The following is a 13,233-nucleotide window of genomic DNA, read 5'->3' as shown; positions in this document are numbered from 1 at the left end:
AACAGGAGAATTTAGTGTTCAGTGACATTTTCTTCTGCTTTGCTGACAGAATACAAGCCATCAGCTTCAGGGTGTGTATGCACGTCCAGGTGTGTATCATGCAGCACCCACAGGAAGAAACAGCATAACTGCCCCAGGCTTTCATTGCACGTATGCATTTGATGAGATAACGAAGTTCTCTTCTTGTCCAAGGTGCTGAAATGCTTTTCAGCAGCAGCGAGAGACACTCAGCTGCTTTAACATCCACTGTAGGTTTTGAATAGCAGTGTGGGAGATAGTTTGTTCACAGCTAGAAGGGAGGTGGCAGTGAGCCTTTCCTCCCTTCATCATCTGGGAAGTGAAGGAGGAGAATTTTCAATGGGCTTCAGAGGTCACTATTTAAAATTAGATAAGCTGTCCTTTATTCGAGGCTGTTTCAAAACTTCATGGAAAGGAAAAAACAAGCATGAGTAACTCTATGGGCTGTGCGTAGTTTATTGCACATTTTACTCATCTTTGAGCGGCTAGGAGCAAGAGGCTGAAACCCATTTATACCGGTCTGTGGAGAACACACAAAGTAATGTTATGCTGAGGTACGCTGAAGAGCTCACAGCTCCAAAGGGAAAGACAAGACAACCTTGAGGGCCTTACTGCTTGTATTAGAGAATATCTCGGTGAGATGCCCAACTTTACATGCTGATTTTACCTTCCTTTTGTTTCTTCCTAGTTCCTGCTAGTAGATCTCACTCGAACTGCCTCCTCTGTACCTTGCCTCTTCTTAAAAGTTTCTACTCTCAACTGTGCTTCTGTTTCTGTGCAGGATTCTGCTGGTTTTCCAAAAGAACAGTTAGGATATAGGAAGGGAAGATAAGGGAAGATCCTACAAATCCTTCTTTCTTCCTTTCCTTCTCACATAAGAGCCCAAATTCTGATTACAGCTTTAAGCTTTTTTTATTTTCTTTGTTCATGAAAGCATGTCAGAATCTGCAACAAAATACAGACAAGATACAACTCTTGTTCATAAAGGGCCAGCTGTACTACTGAGATGGAACTGATGTGCCTGTGACTCTTCATGCTAGGAACAGCAGTTGTGCTACTGATCCATTTTGTTCAGGTGGGTTGACAGGAAGGGAGGCCTCAAATATTGCAAGCAATCAGTAAAGGGAACAGAGATCATGGCAGCTTCTGGTCCAGCAGTGAGGCACAAGAGCTTGAAGAACGAAGCCCACTGCATTCTGTCACTTGCTCTGGTAAAGGATTTGAGATTGGAGTCAGCAGAAGATTCCCTTTTGAAGTTGCTTGTCACAGCAGCTGTCACTGGCGTGGCAATGGTTCAGCCCCAGCAGAGAATGACAGCACAGGGACACTCTTGACTTGTTTTGAGAGGCTTCACAGTTGAAAGGTGTGAGAGAAGCACTAGAAAAGATCCCCTGTCCTTTCTCTCCCAGCAATGCTGCTGACTCTTGCTTCTTCACTGGGGAAATTAAAAGTGTTGGACAACTGCGTGCCAGCTGTCTGAAGGAGCTGTACGTCTGGGGAAGTGTGCAAGAGACCCAGGGAAGGGTTGCTCTCATCTCAGCAGAATCATCAACAAGCTTTCTGTTACCGTGGTAGCCTCTGTCTTTGGGCATGGTGCCATCGTACTGTCAGCTGTAAGGAGCTGCTGCTGGGGATGACTGGGGTGCACTCATCAGCAGGTGTCAATCGGCAAAGAAGCCTTTGGGGGTAAGCTTCGGTGGATGTAAATCAAGCAAGCTGGATAGGGCCACATTGTTATGGAAATTGGCACAGCTTCACTCGTCCCTGCAGCAGCTGAGGATATGCACCCTATACTTCACGTACGATTTCTTACAAACACAAAGCAGTGGTGACAGCTCCTCTTGGCATTCTTGCTTGCAGGCCGGGGTTTTGGTGATGTTCAGTGAAACATTTTGTGTAGCAGGAGGCTGGAAAGGGATAGTGCAGCCTCTGAGGGAGAGAAAGAAACTCACAAATCTGATTTGCAGCAACAAAAAACCTGCAGGCCAACTGGGTCACTCTTCCAAATGAGGTTCATGTCCTACAGAGAGTATGAAGCATACCGGTGTAATTACTGTATTTCCAAGTTCAAAGGAAGGAAAGCTGCTGAATTATGCACTACCAGTCCGGGTTATTGCCAGAAGCTATTAGGAAGCGAGGATGGAGTCTGGCGTCACAGGAGGTGGCAAATGTCATCGGAGCCCAGCAGAAGGCGTGAGGTTGGTCTCTCTCTGATCTCCCTGGGATGTTTCTTCCTTCGCACAAGAAGTGTGATAGCACTGGGGTAAGTCCTAGGTTCTGTGCTGGGGGGGTTGATGAGTGTTTATAAAGCACTCAGATACCCAACAGTGTGGAGGAGGGCAGGATTTCAGAACTCTGTCCCGTGGTCAGTGCTGAATAGTTGCTGGTAATGTAACTGCTGTTATCTGGCTTTGACATCAGCTCTTTGTAGCAATAGCTTTGTCCCAGAGGCATCCTGTTTCTGAATTGTTTACAATTACAAGCTACATTGATTCTCTGTCGCAGGTCTGACTCATAGCACAGTTGCTAAAGCTGTGCTCTGAAGTGCTGGTGTGGCTGTGTGGCCACCAGTCTTTTTCCTGTGCTGTTATTGACACGCACTGCAAACCTTGCCTTCCCTTAGGGGGAGTTTCTTTAGAAGATTTGCAATGGTCCTGGATAGGTGTGAAGTCTTAGCAGGAATACATTAATCTGCAGTTCATGTTCTCACAACAGCCTGATACTGCTTATTTCTTCTCCAGTCTGGTTCCCCCTTTTCCTCCAAAAAGTTCCTTCAGGATTAATTTCTGCAATTTATAGGCAGCAAAGGCAGCTCCACCATAAATCCAAAGGAAGCTGCCTCCATTTCCATGTGGGTCTGTGCTGCTGGCAGAGAGCATGCCCTAGTTAAAGGGAATGCCCGCATCCTTTCATGGCTAGCATGTGCAGCTGTGTGAATCTGCTGCAGTGAAAAGAGCAGAAGAAACCAAATGCCATTAGGTGTCTGCTTCTATCTGCATGAAGGGGAAAGACTGCAGCATGGCTTTAGCACCTCGTGTGTACGTATGGGACAACGGAACCCTCCTCGGAGTGTCTGAGCCATGAACACAAGTCCAGGTTGCTGCGAAGTGAGGCAGAGCACGAGCACTTGATGCATCTCACCCTGCTGTAAGTGCTTGTGCCTCGGTCCTTCCCCTTCTGCAGACGTCAGCCTGCTGACCTGTTCTGTGACCCAGCTGATAAATGAATTCACACGCTAGCTTGTTCCAGGACCTTCCATTCCTGCACACACGGACTGAAATTCCTCACCTCGCTGAAGGCAAGTTCCCAGCGGAGCCTTCTGGGTCTCTGTAGGCACTCTCCTGGCCAGAGTCTTTCTGTACCCTCTTCAGAAAGCAACCGATACAGCTCCAGAGAGGAGTTCAGCTTTCAGGCATCCTTGCTCTCTCCCCAAACAGTGGGCTGCTTTTGTCTTGTGCTTGTTTGGGACTGCCTGTTTGTTCCCTAGTCTCTTTCCTGCCCTCTCTGACCCAGTTCTCACAGCACCAGTGACTTGCAGTGCTTTGCTCATCCATGGGGGTGGTTCCTCTCTGCCCGTAGAGTTTATCAGTGCTAAGTTTCCCTCGTTCAGCTCTTCCAAGTGCTCTTTTCCGTGTGCAGTCCTACTCTGACCTGGCAGCGAGATTTCCCTGGGGGAGATTTACAGCTCAGTGTGTTTATGGGAGCAGCAGTAAAAATCCGGCCACAGAGATGCTTTTTTCCTAGATTGCCTGCCCTCAATTAAGTTCTCCCAGACTGTAGGGTCTATTAACATGCTGTCTGCAAGCCAATACAGACTTGTTCCACCAGGAACTGGCTTGCTGGCAGTACTGGACCCACCTGGCTTCGGGTCAGGCAGCGCCAACTCTTCTTGCCATTTTTAGCACGTTCCACTGAACCCATTAGTGTTTTGTGCCCCGGGGGGCTGACAGGGAGGGATAATTTACAGGGTCTTGCTGCGTCCGTGCCAGTTTTGCTCAGCTAGCTAAAATTCAGCTCCAGCAAGGGCTCTTAGTGTTAGAACATGAGGGTTGGTTGTAGGGCATGGGGAGCCCAGTGTGGAGGGATCCACCTGTGTTCCCATTAGCTGCAGCAGGAAGAAAGGGGCTGCAGGGCTGCGTTTGGAAAGCCTGTTTGAAGGAACAAAGCTGTGTTGTCCTCACAATAGCTCCCAAAAGCTGTTTACCAGCTGGAGGGCCCTTGATTTATAAAACCACCTCTGAGTAAATGCAAAGTCACTGTAGCTTTTTTCTACAGAGCTGTTTTGTGGCTGCTGCTGGGAGCCTTGATCTGGGAACCAGTTCTGCTAGAAAAACCCTTGTGGACGCTATTGCATGGAGTATTTTATCTTTGGCTGGTGCTGGCCAGAAGGAGATGTTCCGACGTTGGAGTGGAGCAAAATGATTCCCTCAGGCAAGTTTCTGCTCTCCTTGCCTGGGGAAGAATCACGAGGGCCGGCACGGCGGGCAGCATCAGGTGCCTCTTGGAGGCCTTGTCAGCAGCACAGAGAGTGCCTGGAAGGGCAGCTTGTCAGAAATGCCATGTGTGGCATAAGCCTTTAAAGGGATACAGCAGCCTTAGCTGTAAACGCTGTGTGCAGGAGTGGTGTGCCACTCAGCACCCCATCCTACGGTGTCGCTGTAGCTGGGGTTTCTGAGAGCTGTTGTCAGCAATTTGTGTGTCTCTGGCACCTCTGCCTGCCCATGGCCTGCCTCAAATATCATTCCTGTCCCTACAGATCCCTTCCATGGGGGTGTGTGTGCAATCACAGGACAGTTGCACACAGCCTGGGCTCAGAGCTGTTGCTGCAGCTGACCAGGGAACCCAAGCGATTTGGTCCTTGGGATGCCAACTGGATGTGGTCTTGGAGACATAACCCTATGGGGGGAGAGGGGGAGTGGCAGGGAAATGGGGTTCAGGACCAATTCAGATCATAGGTATGAGACTGAGCTAAAAAGGTTTAAATGAGATCTGTATCAGGCTTGCAGTCTGTGTGTTAGTCATGTTTAGAACAACCGTGTGAGGGACTGTTCCCAGAAAGTGATAAATGTTATGCCCAAGCTGCTCTGTAATAGGAGTGACCCCTTCTTCCCTCACACGTAGAAATACTGAGATAGGATTCACACCCTCTGAGGATCCTTCAGGAAGAACTGGGGCTCAGGAGCTCAACCCCATAGAGAGTGAAACAAGACACAGTCAGTGATGTATCTTTCTGTTGATGCTTGTAGCCTTTATTCGGTCAGTGCTAGAAAGCATATACAATGAATTCCCTTTCCTCCCTCTGGTTATCTTCTTACTTGTGAAGTTTTGCTATCTTTCTAATTTATTTTCTTGTAAATTTTGCTTACGTGAGGGATTTATGGCAGTGGCGTGGCAATTGCCTTGACTGAATAAGCTATATCAGCAAAAGGACTCTCTTGGTACTGAAACCTGTCTACAGGAGGGCTCGTGTTGGTCTTCCAGTGTTGAGCAAGCTTTTTTTCCTGATAATGTTATAATTTCTTAGTGCACAGAGGGAAATTCTAGTGAAAACCTCCTTCTCATTTCTCCCAGGTTCATACTTTCTCAGTATTGTGTAAGATCCAGCCTTGCGGGTACCAGAGTACCAATAAAAAGTAGGCTTTTGACATTAGGAAAATACAAGAAATTTAATGCAACAGACAGGAGAGAGGTCCAACATAGATGTCTGATGTGTTAGTTTTATTTAAAGATGGTCTCTTGGTGCTAGAGTAAGAAATGTTCTTTAAAAAAATCAAATAAATAAATAAATAAATAAATAAAAATAGGAATAACTTTCTGTTGAGGAGTTTAGGAAGCATCTGGCTTTCATCTTGGGAGGAACGGGTACTGTAAAGCATTCTTCAGAGCACGGGTAGGGAAGTTGTCCTAGTTCTTCCTGGAACCTGCAAGCCAAACATGCAATAAATGTTACTCGAATCTGTCTCCCAGTGTACACCGCTATTGCCAGCAGTGCTTTTATCCATCAAATCAATAGACACAGTTTAAGTTTCACACTAGCTTAAGTTTCATGCTGAAGCGAACGCCTTTCTCAACCTGTGTAACTATTTCTTATTATTAAAGACTTAAACGAGATCCTGCTCCTCCCTTGCTGCCTAACACAGCTGTAGTCTGTTCTGTTCACCAAGTTGGCTTAGGCTGGACTCACCATTGCATCCCATTCCACTCAGGGAGCCAATTCTATCAATTCTCCTCCCGAAGCAGCCAGAATCTCTCATCATCCTGGGCATCTGCATCCCCCTCAGTCTCTTGAGGAAGGGGTCCCTGTAGGACAGAGGGGTGTTGGGTGCAAGCTTGGACTCAGCCTTCTGGTCATCACTGTCATCTATGAGTTCTGGTGGGATCTCCTCCTGGGTTTTGGGCTCTTGCAGGTCAGGATTGGACTCCAGGGCTTCAATCAGTGCAAACTTATCCTCCAGTCTCTCCAGCAGAGCCTACAAGAGAAGAATTAGTTTCATGAAACTCAGAGTTTCATGGTCATTTGCTAGTCCTTCAACTCATCTGATTCTGCATTCACTTATGGTCCTAAATCTACCCCTAGGGAGTCTCTCAGGTTGGATTCCAGATTTGCTGGTGGTTCTTGAGCTAGGCAGTAAATCCACTAATTCCACACTAATTCTGTCTATAGGTAGGTCTAGCCAAAAGCTGCTAGAAGCTGTCTTCCACAGCAGTGTTTCTTACTGGCAAGGTTAAAACAGCTCTTGGCAGAGAAACAAAGTAAGGTCTGCCTTGCACCGGGACTTAAAACTCAATACGTCAGTGGTACACAGTCTCAAAGTACTTCTAAATCCATAATGACCCCCACGTTCTCAGAAGCTGTCTGCAATGCTGCTTGTCAGCCATCGGCTTTCTCTTCTTTTTCTGCCTAAGATCACCTGCTTGCTTGTCACCACTTGCTGTTGCAGTGGCAGCACTGTGAGGAGCTCTTGGTGTTTCCACTAATCTCTGCATTTGGAAGTCACCCTCCTCAGCTAGCTGCTGGAGATAGCGGAGCCTGGAGGCATGAGGCAGTTTGGCTGACACCGTCCTAATTATCTTAGGGAGTTCGGTCTTGGTCTGATGCTGCAATAATCTGGCCTTAGCTGGCCAAGGAAATGTTGAAGTTGTCAGATTTGGTCTTGCAAGACTGAATCTTAAGTTTGTATTGCTTCCCAAGCTGTTGTAATAATGTTCTCTAAGGATCACCCTCTGTTCTCTAAGTATCACTCTCTGTTCTCTACCTATCACTCACAAGTTTGCATGTGGTAATTTTGTAGCTGTAGGGTCTTTTCTGGATGAGTCCCAGTACACAATGATACTGCTCCTTTCGATTTGCGCAAGTAGTGCATCTGAAAGTCTTACTTTGGGTGCTCTGCTTTGCCTCCTCAGCTCCCAACTATCTGCAGCTCAATTCCCTTAAACCCACAAAGCTGGAGCAGTGTGACTGCCCTGCTCCTCTGGACCTGCCATTTAGCAGGACAGACAGAAGGAGCCCACCCAAAAGTTGTCTACTTATTCTTACAGAGCTACTGCAATGCATCACTTTGTTCTCTGTCTGGGACATTGCTCCAATTCATTCAGAAACCTGAAGGGAGGTGGCTGTTTAAGAAAATAAGAACCAACAGCCCAAAGCAGACAGCCCACATCACAATTCTGTTTCCCCAGGAGCTTGGGTGATCCCAGAGCTGGAGGGGGTTACTCTACAAAGCTTCGTTAAACCCCTGTGAAGAACTGAGACTTCATCCCCCAGCATGTGATCGCTAATGCGGCTACCTGGTTGTACAACAGAAAGGCAAAGACACCACCTCACGCTCCTCTAAGCCCCCTGAAAGTTTAACCTTGCAAAAGCAGAGAGTCCTCACCTCCATGCTGGCCAGTTCTTTGGCGGGGCTGAGGCTGTAGATGGGGTTGGCTCTGCTGGCTTGGAGCTGGATGAGAAGCAGCAAGAGGAAACCACAGGAAAATGAGCCTTTAGTGTCCATGGTGCTGCCTTCGTTCGGAATATGGGGCGTTCGAGCTGTTTCTTCTGAGATGGCTCTTCAGGTCTCTCCCTTCCTTGTCCTATCCTCTCTCTTCGGAAGCTTCTCTTTTATACTGTTTGGGTGTGATCTCTGCTTCCTAGGTTATCAGTGGATTTATCTGGGGCGCATTCCAGTTCTCCTGCAGGCATGCAGCTCTGTCAAGGGAAGATTCCCTTTATTAGCTGTCATTAGGCAGCAGCTGCTGTTGCTGAGGAATGTATGTCACAAGTCAGTGATTTCATGTCACTCCCCCTCCTCTTGATACCAGGCGCTGTGATTACATAGTCCAGTTGGAAATTCTTCGCAATTTTCTTTCAAGAGACCCCTATGGTCAGGTTTATGGAGATGGGAAAGAACCCCGAAACGGCTCTAAACTCTGCTCATTCAGAAGATTTCCATAGGGAAATTACCTTTTATAGGGAAAGCAAAAAAAGCTTTTCAGATGAGCGCTTGGTGGAGAGCGAAGGCTGAAGGATACTTTTAGGACACCTAAAGTATCATGCGCACTTTCCTTCTATATATGGCATACGCGTAGCCACCGCATACCACCGACTGTGCTGAAAATCTCAGGTTTGGGCCACTTCTCTTTCCTCATTGCCGTAGAGGTGAGATCACCGTTGAGTCCTTGTATTTGTGTGTTGCCAACAACAGAGGCGCCCCGATCCGCACCTCATTACAGCCGCTAACGTCTGGACCGACTGCGGGGACACCGAGTGCCTCCAGCCCCTAGGCAAACGACTTTGGCACCGTGGAAAAATTAGTCCTTATTAGCAGCTACACATTTAAATCAATGGGATTTCTTTAGACTTCGATGGTAAGGCTTGACCTTGCATTAATAAAATGTAAAGAAGAGACGGTCAAATTTCTTGTACTAGTTTCTAATGCCATTGTACCAGAAAGCAACTTGCTCAGCAAGAACTTGAAATAAACGGCTTTCAGTGTTATTCAGCAAAGGTATCGGAATCTGTCCCTAAGGGAGAAAGAGTGAATTTTGTGTGTATGTTTGTTTGTTTGGGGAGGGGGTTAAATGAAACAGTTAATATTTATATCGTTTGAAAAGCATTTATTTGTTTCTTCAAGTGCTGAAGCTTTCAAGATTAGCTGAAAACTGCCTACGTTTAAATGAGAAATTACAAAAATGCAGATTTGCTGCAATTTCCTCCTCCAGCATTGTTTTTCTCTGTACAGTGCAAATAAAGGTTGCTTTTTTTACATAACTATGGGAGATTTCTAAATAATAAAATGTGTTGTTTGTGCTGCATTTTCCTAACATTTCTTGTTATTTGACATAGAAACAAGAAAAAATATATAAGGAATTTGTATACAAATATATAAGGAAGTTGCATACATAACAATTTTTTAACTATTGATATTAATATAGATCTTATATGAATGAATCTCCAAGGTAGAATTGCTAAATAATAGTGGAATAATAAAATATTTTTCATGCCCTAACATAATGTTTGTATACAAACATGCACACAGTTCACATGATCAGCTTCCCAAAATTATACTAGAAAGGACATTCCCAAGGTTGTGAAATCAAGCTCAAACACTACTTTTTCCTAATATAGCATGAAGTCAGCTCAACTCTGCATGTGTTATTATAAGATCACTCCCTATTTTTTCCTCAGCACTTTTTTTTCTCAGTACATAGAGGCAGTGCTCATTTCTTTTATTATTCTGTCTATATTCAAATTGTGGTTAAGAAAGAATTAAAAACCTGATAGCTTTTTTATCGACACTCCATGCTGCACTGTCTGTATAATTCACTAATTACAAGTATTTTCTTTCTGCTCTTCTTGAGTGTGTATTCGTTTATTTGCACAGGGCATTATCTTCACTTTCTAAACTGAGAAAGGTGAGAATTCGTTAATACTGAGTGTCCAATTTAAGATAACTAGGGTCTGTTACTGTTCCATTTTTTTGTTTCTTTCAGCCTCCCACACGCCAAGTATTCTCTAGTGCTGCCTCTGTGCTAAAAAAACGCTGTCGCTTGATCTGAGTTTTGCCTGAGAGCTCAGCACATTTGTAAAGCAGCCCCCGGAGGCACAAACCCAGCTATAAGAAACTGAGGAACATGATATCAGTCCCAGTTGTGAAATATTTAGCTTTGAGTGACCTGTCCCTGTGAAACAATCTAATATCCCAGGATTGCTTTCAATAACCTGGACCAAGAGATACTCCTTTCTTTCACTGGCTCGTTCACTTTCCATCTTCCATATGCCACAGCAGATAAATGAGATCTAGGGGCTTGACTTCAACCTTGACAGTATTTTTCTAAGCTGGGGATGCCTGTGTGCTATTCATGTGGGACATATGAAAGTACCTAGATGAGATAAAATGGCTGACCCTCACAGGAGCTCCTGTGTTTACAAAGCCAAATTCTGCCCTCTATTATCCATCTCACATCTGTGCCAAAACAAATGGAGCGTAAAATGTCAGAACTCAGCTATAAAGCTCACTTGTTTGTTTGCTTGTGGTATCTCAGTATCATCACCCTTGCAAGGCTTGTACGAACTTCAGGCTTTACAGTCCAGCGATGGAGAGAGAAACCCAAGTCATTGCCTGTGCTGCTCTGCTGGCCATTCAATTGGTAAAAACCCCATTGGGAGAGCAGCAGGTTCTTATTAAATGTGTACTGTGACCAGTTTTGGAAGAGGAAATCAGCACATTGTCCCACTCAGCCCCCTGGGGTATGGGACAGGAGGTATGGGGACTTGAGGCTGCATTAGGAAGCAGCACAGGCTGTTGAGAGCAGAGAGGCAGAGCACCAAGGGTGCTGCCCTGTGTCCGGATCCCTGTGAGGAGGAGGATGGTACATAGACAGAGCTCAGCTGGGGGTACTTCTGCCCCTTCCCCAGCAGGATGAAGCAATGTCCTTTTCTTCCAGCCCCATGAGGCTGCCTTAAGGGCTGATGTTTTGTGGATCCCTTCTGCCAATACACCTATTGTACCCGATGCCCTTGCCTGCTGCACATCCTTCCACGGGTGTCCATTTCATTGTCATGGTGCAAGTGAAGACTGCTGGAGGGTGGGCTGACAGTAAAGAGCCTCTGCAGTCCTGGGGCAGAGGCTGGATCTGGATTCCTTTCACCCCCTGGTGACCAAACCCTTTGACAAGGCTCTGCCATGCCCTACCCAAGCTCTCTTTCCTGTCAGTTAGGTTAGATTAAGGAGGAAACACAGAGCCAAGGTGGCCAGCGTGGGAAACAAAACCAGAAAGTGATGATGCCTGGTGAGCTGCCCGCACACGGCGATCACAGGACAGGCCACGCTGCAACTGAGATAAGTGGTGCCTCACTTTTTCCACTGGGGAGGAAACATCTTCATCCCAGCCACCCCTCACCGACGGGGCTATGGGTTGGGGTGTGGGGTGGCTGCTCCCGGGAGGGGGCCCCCCTGTCCGCCTGTCCGTCTGCGCAGCCTGTCCGTGCTCCTTGCCTTGCCTTGGGAAGCTGGAGCGGGCTGTGCAGTGGCTCAGGGAGCTTAGCACGGGTTAAACCGCACTGCACAACCCCCGGGAGGAGGGCAGGGAGGCTTCGCCGAGGCCGGGCTGGGTCGAGCCGAGCCGAGCCGAGCCCTCTGGCGTCTGTCCCCGGTGCTGAAGGCCGGCGGCCCGGGGCCCGCAGCTCAGCCCTGCCGGCAGCTCGCTCGGAGAGCCGCCGAGCCCCGTGCCCGAGGGGCTGCTCCGTGCCCGACAGTGCCCGACAGTGCCCGATAGTGCCCGACAGTGCCCGACAGTGCTGCCACCACCCCTCCTGCTGCCGCAGAAAGCTGCCCCAGACCCGGCGGGATGCTCCAGCCAGTGTCAAGGACCCTCCGTGCAGAGGAGGAGATCTCTGTAGGGGCTTTCCGCGTGCTACACCGTGACCCCAAAACCCCACAAACCACTCTCAGACGGCCACGCTTTGTACAAAAGGTTTATTGCTGCGTACCCAGCCCCTTGGAAGCTCCGGGGGGGGGGGAGCGTGGCTGCCCGGCGGCTGGACGCCGGCCCGGAGGCTCGAGGATGCCGGTCCCGACTTCAGCTTCTCCTTCTCCTCCAGAAACCTGGAAGAAAAGGGGCGGAGAGCTGCGGGGGTGCCCCAGCGCCTGTCCCGGTCCCCTGGGCTGTGGCAGGCGGGGTAGAGCCGCGGGGCAGCGCTGGGGCCGAGCCGGGACCTACGGGCTTTGTAGTGGTTGCATCCCAGCCCCGTCTGAGCGCCGATCCTCTCCATCCTCGTCCCAAAGCAGCCGGAGAAATGCCTCCGTCGGGAGGAGGAGAGGAGGCTCCTCCAGCGGCTCTGCCCCTCCGCCGGCTCGGCTGGGCTGGGGGCCGGGAGAGGGGTCCCCGGCAGGTCCCACTCGGGGCCGCCGTCCTCAGCTCCAGCCTCCGGCTCCTCGTCCAGAGCCAGTTCCCCTTCCTCGTCCCGCAGCTGCCCCAGCGCCTCCAGGAGGTCCTGGGGGGGAAGGAGAAGGAGGGAAGGAGCCGTGGCAGAGGGACGGGGAGCCCCGCTCGTGCTCCCCGGTCCGCGGCCCGCCCCGGTCCCGGTCCCGGTACCTGCAGGGAGCGCAGCTCCGCGCCGTGCTCGCCGCCGGCTGCCGGAGCCCCGGCCCAGGGCAGGACGAGCAGCAGCAGCCAGGCCCTGCAGCACACAGCCGGCAGCTGCATCCTATCCTATCCTATCCTATCCTATCCTATCCTATCCTATCCTATCCTATCCTATCCTATCCTATCCTATCCTATCCTATCCTATCCTATCCTATCCTATCCTTATCCTTATCCTTATCCTTATCCTATCCCACCCTACCCTACCCCAGCTCGCCCCGTGTTTTTGCTTTGCCTACGGATGCCTCCCCTTATATCCCCGCTCTCTGCCCGCAGGGAGCTCAGCTGCCTCCTGCCAGATCCCCGCAGGAGCCGGAGCCCTGTCCCCCGGCTCCGATAAGGGAACTGGTTACAACTGGCCCCGCAGGTGACCCTATGGGAGAGGGGGGTTCCTTGGGTGCAGCACCTCCTCCAGAGGGAGAGAACAGCCCCGAGACATCTCCTCCCCTCCTGCAGCACTCATTTTCCCGGTGATTTCCTTCCCCCCTCTCTCCCCTCTCCATCACCGGTAGGTAGGAGGTGATGCAGTGGAAACACCTTGTGCTTTCTGCCGGTTTGCTCTGCCTGACATCTGCAGGCACACAGGAG

The 13,233-nt window shown here is 49.2% G+C and overlaps 2 protein-coding genes across 2 annotated transcripts; both read right to left on the bottom strand.

The window, feature by feature from the left end:
• Nucleotides 1-5,874: 5,874 nt before the first annotated feature.
• Nucleotides 5,875-8,015, bottom strand: LOC116497646 (natriuretic peptides A). The gene is made up of 3 exons (XM_032201514.1): nucleotides 7,896-8,015; nucleotides 6,203-6,488; nucleotides 5,875-5,939 (listed from the first exon to the last, which is right to left on the bottom strand). The coding sequence occupies exons 1-3, from the start codon at nucleotides 8,013-8,015 to the stop codon at nucleotides 5,923-5,925; spliced, it is 423 nt and encodes a 140-aa protein (XP_032057405.1). The 3' UTR covers nucleotides 5,875-5,922.
• Nucleotides 8,016-12,019: 4,004 nt separating this feature from the next.
• LOC116497777 (natriuretic peptides A-like) lies at nucleotides 12,020-12,708 on the bottom strand. Its single transcript, XM_032201709.1, has 3 exons — nucleotides 12,598-12,708; nucleotides 12,223-12,496; nucleotides 12,020-12,107 (listed from the first exon to the last, which is right to left on the bottom strand). Exons 1-3 carry the CDS (start codon nucleotides 12,706-12,708, stop codon nucleotides 12,082-12,084), a joined length of 411 nt encoding a protein of 136 aa, XP_032057600.1. The 3' UTR covers nucleotides 12,020-12,081.
• Nucleotides 12,709-13,233: the final 525 nt, after the last annotated feature.

This window comes from Aythya fuligula, chromosome 21 (assembly GCF_009819795.1).
Source record: "Aythya fuligula isolate bAytFul2 chromosome 21, bAytFul2.pri, whole genome shotgun sequence".
Classification (NCBI taxonomy): domain Eukaryota; kingdom Metazoa; phylum Chordata; class Aves; order Anseriformes; family Anatidae; genus Aythya; species Aythya fuligula.
Note: the sequence above shows the minus strand (reverse complement) of the source record. Positions and strands in the feature narration are given on the sequence as shown.